General features: G+C 48.9%; 1 protein-coding gene across 1 annotated transcript; it reads left to right on the top strand.

Moving 5' to 3' along the window:
* Nucleotides 1–909: 909 nt before the first annotated feature.
* LOC125349362 (5-hydroxytryptamine receptor 5B-like) lies at nucleotides 910–3449 on the top strand (the record flags this gene model as incomplete). The annotated part of the gene is made up of 3 exons (XM_048343451.1): nucleotides 910–952; nucleotides 1846–2768; nucleotides 3438–3449. Coding segments are annotated over exons 1-3 (978 nt in total), but the record flags the coding sequence as incomplete, so codon positions are not given.
* Nucleotides 3450–6787: the final 3338 nt, after the last annotated feature.

Genomic DNA, 6787 nt, shown 5'->3' with positions numbered 1-6787 from the left:
TGACTGAAAAACCAAAGGCATTGTACCCAGGCCCTGAGTTCCATCCCTAGTAGCAGCGTCTGTGCACATTCACACATGCAAAACAAGAAAAAGAATAGAATAAAGAAATAATGAAAAGGAGAAAGAGAAGAAAACAGAGATTAAACTTTGAAATACTTTAACATCCAAACTCTATTTTTGAACAATCCTCAAAGTAAGAGCAAAAATATTAAAACATACAAATGTTCATACTGCACCATTGAATGCCAAGCGTGTTTTAAATTCTCTGTTTTTGGACCTCTCTATATAAATTTTTCTGCCTAAAACTAGTTTTTATGTGGCCAATTTCTCTTAACACTTGCCCTGTTGCTATATATTCTCTTCATAGTTGCACTTTTTATTTATGCTGCTTGATTTATCACTTGTATACTTTGGGCGACTCAATCTGAGACAATTTTCTCATCTTCGATAATGGAGGTAATTGCAGGGCACTGATGGATTTTGACTGATATCAGCCTGGGCAGGAAAGTCTATGACACTCTTATTTCCAGTCTCTCTCTCTCTCTCTCTCTCTCTCTCTCTCTCTCTCTCTCTCTATCTCTCCAAACACACACACACACACACACACACACAGCCAGAAATAGAGCTGTGATTCAAGTAGCAGAGTGCTACCTTTGAGCAAAAAAGTAAAAAGTTCTGGGACAGCACCCAGGCCCTGAGTTCAAGACCCAGGACTGGTACAAAAAAAAAGTCTGAAAGTTTTTTTTGGTAGAGGAGTTGGTAGAGAGGGAGGATACTGTCACCTAAGTTTTTTCTCCCTTTGCTGAAGGGTCTATAAAATAACTAGTGGGCCAACGCAGTCATAATATTCAATGTGCACATGTGAAAGTGGAACTGGGTATCTCAAGGAGATGGGTGGGGTTGAGAGACATGAAGGAGAACGATGGAAGAGGCGACTCTGATCAGAATGCGTGTACTCAAGCACTGATACATTGAACTGAACCTCCTTTGTACAAATAAAAACAAAAGCAGTTCTTGAAAAGCAAATAAATCTACCACTCCTGGGCTGGGAGTGTAGCTCAGTGGTAGAGTGCTTCATCCTCAGATTCTAGCATGCTGGAGGCCCTGAGTTCATATCCTCTTCAGGGAGAAATCACACCCACACCCCCAACTCTCCCACCTGAACTTGGAGGACTTAAGTCTTCAGTGAGGGTGAGGGTGGGGGTGGGGTGGGATGGCGGAAAGTTGGGTGTGTTGGGGTGAGACTAGAGCTGGCTCAGAAGCTGGACATCACCTCTTTTTCAAGCTCTCTGCCAGCACACGCAGTAGCTACATTTTAATTTTAGTTTTTCCATGGAAGCCCCGTGGTGCGTGTGGGGCCGAAGTGCTGAGCACCAGTGGGACAGAGCCAGGTGGAGGACGTTGCCATTTACATACTCCAACACCTGGGTCTGCTACTTGGGCTAGAGGGACAATCGAGATGTCTGGAAACCACCAGCACCCAGTTTTTCCTGGGCGAGGTGGGGCCCGCTGTCTTCTGGACCTGCCAGGAGGGAGGCGGGAATGAAATTCCTCCCGGATTTCCTAAGCAGTTCGATTCCCTCCTCGTAGGACTGCACCCCAGGTCCGGTAGCCCCCGGCACCCTCCCAGGAGTGCTCTCCAGCCCCTCCCAGCTCTGTCTGCGACGGGCGGGGGTGGGGCGACGCAGCAAGCCCCTCCCTCGTGTGGGCCTGGCTGCTTGGGCCTGTCCACTTCCCCGCCCTTGGATTGCAGGCTGCCAGGGGACCTGCGTGCCCGGCGGGGCGGCACGGGAATGGCCCCACTTTTTCTTGTCTTCTTTTTTTCTTTCCTCCATTGTATAACAGGTTTCCTGAGGGGGGCGCCTAAGGGAGACTGCAGCTCAGCGGAGGAACCTGGGCAGGGCACCCTATGCCACTTGCCAATCTTCCCCAAGCACAGTGTCCCCTCCTACTTGCTCACCTGCGGGGTGCAGGGCCCAAGCCCATGCGCCCTGGAAGCCGCGAACCCCTTGGTGGCCACCGCAGTTCCCCTGGGACCTGAGACCTACAATGGTAGCAAAGGGCCCGGCGGGGTCGTGGGGTCGAGCCAGGGTGACGCTGTCCTCCCTGGCCGGGAGCCCCCATTCTCTGTCTTCACCGTACTGGGGTTAACGCTGCTGGCACAGCTGATCGCTGCCACTTTCTTGTGGAATCTGCTGGTACTGGTCACCATCCTGCGCGTCTGCACCTTCCATGGCATGCTGCACAACCTCCTGGGCTCGACAGCCATCTCGGATGCGCTAGTGGCAGCCGTGGTGATGCCACTGAGTCTGGTGAGCAAGCTGTCGGCAAAGAGGCGGTGGCGTCTGGGCCGAACCCTGTGTCACATGTGGATCTCTCTCGATGTGCTGTGCTGCACCGCCAGCATCTGGAACGTGGCGGCCATCGCCCTGAACCAGTACTGGACCATCACGCCCCACCTGCAGTACTCGCTGCGCGCCCGCTGCCGCGCCTCGGCACTCATGATCGTGCTCACCTGGGCCCTGGTGGCGCTCATCGCCCTTGCCCCACTGCTCTTAGGCTGGGGCGAGGTGTACGACGCGGGGCGCCAGCTGTGCCAGGTGAGCCAGGAACCCTCAGACGCCATCTTCTCCACCCGTGGCGCCCTTTACCTGCCGCTTGGCATCGTGTTGTTCGTCTACTGGAAGACCTCCAAGGCGGCCAAATTTCGTTTCGGTCGCCGCCGCCGCCGGGCTGTGCTGCCATTGCCCGCCACCGTGCAGGTGAGGGTTCAGATGTGTTCCTGGGGGGATCTGGGGCGCTGGGGAAGGGGGAGGTTTGGGGAAAGGGAGAGGGGGCAGACGCTTGCGCGCGGGCTAGGACCAGTGGCCAATGCAGCTGGATCACCAGAAGAATTTGCCATCTTCTCTTGCGAGGAACACCTGGAGCCGCCTGCCAATTGCGCGTCTGGTGTGCCCCCACGAAAGTCGCCATCCGCGCGGCGTGCGCCATGGACTACGTTTCACCACTCTCATGCGAGTACTGAACCCCAGTCGGTGTTGTTTGCAGGTACAGCCTCCTTTCACAGGGGTGGGATCGCTGCATTCTCTGTGCCTTCCTTGCCTGTCGAAGTTGTGTTCAAATCAGGCTCGGAAACACTAGCTTCTCGGGTCTGTCTTGACTTGCAGGACTGTGATTGGCTAGAATTAGACTTGGTGTAGAGGAGGAAATTCCTCTCACCTGTACTAGTTTGTTTCCATCGGACCCTATTCCATCCCCTGCAGTCTAGTGACGCCTTAGCAATCAACTACCTGCCTCTTCCCTGGTCAAAGGGAAAAGTGAAGATAAAAAAAAAAAGTGTCACTGGGTGAGGGTGGCTTACTCCTGTAATCCTACTACTCGAGAGGCTGAGATCTGAGGACCGTGGTACAAAGCCAGCCAGAAAGCCAGCCCAGCAGGAAAGTCCACAAGACTCTTATGTCCAGTTAGCTATAAAAAAAAGTCAGAATGGAGCTGTGGTTCAAGCGCTAGAGTACTGGTCTCAAGCACAAGGCTCACGACAGTGCCCAGGCCCTGAGTTCAACCCCTCTCCCCTATCCATGTGCCACTTTCCCTTGGTTATCTCAATGGTAAGGATATCCTCTAGTTGTTTTGGGAGGAAGCAAAGAATGGATTGCAATCCCAGCTTGGGACATCTGTTGCTTACTTTATCTGTGCTTCATTTCTTATTTAAACAACTGTATTCCTACTTCATACAGCCCTTGGTGAAGATTCCAGGAGGTTAGGAATGTAAGACATGCTAAGTGAATACACTGGCTAGAGAAAAATGAACAGGGTATTGACTGGCAGTATACAGGGAATGTAAGATTCCATTGGATGTGTAATGAATTGAGGAGCTGCATTTGTAAGATCTCTGATGTTCTATGTGGAGCTTTTTATCTTTTGGCCAGTATCTAAGATATGCTCAGCTACCACCTTACCCTGGAGATCCAAACTTTGCTCAGATATTCCAGGCAGTAACCTCCCAGTCTGGAGTACAAAAGGGTTTATTTCGTACACCCTTTTTATTTTATTTGCCAGTCCTGGGGCTTGGACTCAGGGCCTGAGCACTGTCCTTGGCTTCTTTTTGCCCAAGGCTAGCACCCTACCATTTGAGCCACAGTGCCACTTCTGGCTTTTTCTATATATGTGGTGCTGAGGAATCGAACCCATTAGGCCACATTCCAAACTCTGATACATCTATTTTAAAATAACAATACATGGACTGGGCAAGGAGTGCAGAAGAGTGGAAGAGACAGGGAAAAGTCTAGTTGCTGTTAGTTTTTATTTCAGAAAATTAACCCATATACTTTGTCTACCACACAAGCACATGCACTTTAAAAAGCAGGCTCTTTTTTTTTAATTAAAAAGGTAGAGGAATTTTTAACATAAAATAGGAATGTCAGAACTATAATTAGAAAGTGATGGTAAGGAGAGCTTTATTTAAAATTAATGATGTTCTTTAAAAGGTCCCTCAGAAATGCCTGGGGTGATTATAGCTTTTCCATCTGGTTACCAAGGTAAGGCTGACATTTAATAACTACATCAAACCAGCAGGCACCCATAGAAATCAGAGGGAAGTGGATACCAGAAAGGTTTGCCAAGCTGATTTTCCTGGTCATTTAGGGAAGATTCAATCCAGGAACTGAATGAGGAAGGTGATGTAAAGAAGAGATGAATGGGTGGAAGGATGGCAGTCATGAGTGATTCATGATTGGAAGGAAGGGCTTTAGGGGCCAGGGCAAAGAGGGCATTTAGCCACTCCTGGCATGGTACCCGGGGCAAGCTCTTCTCACTCTGGGCCTTAACTTTTTACCTATCCTGGGGTTTGAACTCAGGGCTTCCAACTCACTTAGCTGCTTACTCACTGGCGGTGCTCTACCACATCATCTGCACATCCAGCTTGGCATTTTTGCTAGTTAGAGGTGGATTTTGGAGGACTTTTCTGCCTGGGCTGTTTTCAGACCTCTATCCTCCAGAGCTCAGCCTCTTGAATAACTAGGATTACAGCTGTAAGCCACTAATGCCTGGTGGCCTCAACTTCTGTAATACATAGAATTGGTTTGCAATGTCTAAGAACCATGGGAAGCTGAGACTGTAAATGAAATAGAGCATTTCATTTTGAGGGGTGGCATCAAGGCCTTACTTAAAATCCTGTGTAATGTTTCTGTCAGCATTTGCAAGTCCTCTGGCTATGTGAAATCAAAGACAGATGTTTAAAATGATGTGCCAGGAAATGTATCCCTGTACTTTCCCCCACCTGCACCCTAGAGGCAGTGATGCTGAATTGGATTTAGATGCTGTGAAGCATCTGCATTTCTTTGTGAGGGTGGCAGAAGCCTCTTGATGACGCTGTGTACATCCTTCATCTTTTTTCCCTCAAGAATGCGATGGTTAGGTCCCAGCTTGAAAACAGTATTAGAAAGGTATCTGCTATAGTTCTTGGACTGGGGTTTGACCTTTGGAAAAATGAAAAATTTGGAAGTATGAAGGATAAAAAAATGTGAATGGAGCAAATTTTGTCTTCCAGGCACTGTGCTTGATGTTTTATGTTCACCTTGGACTAAATGGTCATGATCATGGTCCAGCACAGTGGTCTCCCACAGCCTCTGTTAGGAGAAATAAGCATGAGCAGCAGTAATGTACTACCCTCATCTAGAAGAAGTTGATTTCACTCTCATACTGAGTTCAGTGTGGGTCTGGTAGCTTTCCCGCATAAATCTCTTGTAGACAGTAAAGCATGGGTTTAATTTTTAACTATGGTATCTAGCACAGGTGGCTTCCAAAGTTGATGGGGAAAGAGAGGGGTGTGGAGATGAATCAGCTGGTAACTGTCTTCTCCTGGAGTGGACATGACACACAGGTATCAGGTGGAGAAACTGGTCGGTGCCAAATCCAAAGGCAGTACGTGCTTTTCATTACTTCGTGCTGCCACCGGGCATTTGTCTTCTGAGACCTGCCCCTCTGCACCTGGACATCGCACCTGCAGAGGAATCAGACAGCATAGCCCATCAAGGTGGGCACCAGGCAACAGGATCTCCAAACTACCCACAGCAATGGCGCCTTTCCAGGAGGGCTAAATGCAGCAGAGCACAGACATATTGTCAACATCTCTCAGTGAACAAATTTAATTCCTGGCATGGCTGGCTGACTCATGACCTTTCTTTCCCTCCCCCTCCCTCCTTTCCTCCTTCCCTCCATCCCTCCCTCTCCCCTTCCCCCCTCTCTCCCTCTCCCCTCCCTCCCTCCCTTCCTTCCTCCCTCCCTCCCTCCCTCCCTCCCTCCCTCTCTCTCTCTTTCTCTCTTTCTTTCTTTCTTTCTTTCTTTCTTTCTTTCTTTCTTTCTTTCTTTCTTTCTTTCTTTCTTTCTTTCTTTCTTTCCTTCTTTGTGCCAGTACTAGGGCTGGAACTCAGAGCCTGGGCATTGTTCTGAGCTCTTTCACTCAAGGTTGGCACTCTGCCACTTGAGCCATAGTTCCACTTCTGTCTTTTTAATGCTTAGCTGCAGATAAAAGTCTCACAGACTTTCCTGCCTGGGCTGCGTAGCTAGTATTACAGGTGTGAGCCTGGTACCTGGACTTTCATTTTTAACTAATTAATGCTTGTTTGTTTTCCTTTTCAGATTTAATTTGATATTTGAATTAGCATACACTAGAAATACAAGGGGGCTATATTGTAATAATTCCATACATGCATACAGTGTGCTTTGAATAAGTCCACTTACTCCATTCCATTATATTCCCAATCCTCATCTTTCCTGCCCCCTTTTC

The sequence above is a fragment of the Perognathus longimembris genome, chromosome 1 (assembly GCF_023159225.1).
Source record: "Perognathus longimembris pacificus isolate PPM17 chromosome 1, ASM2315922v1, whole genome shotgun sequence".
Lineage (NCBI taxonomy): Eukaryota > Metazoa > Chordata > Mammalia > Rodentia > Heteromyidae > Perognathus > Perognathus longimembris.
Note: the sequence above shows the minus strand (reverse complement) of the source record. Positions and strands in the feature narration are given on the sequence as shown.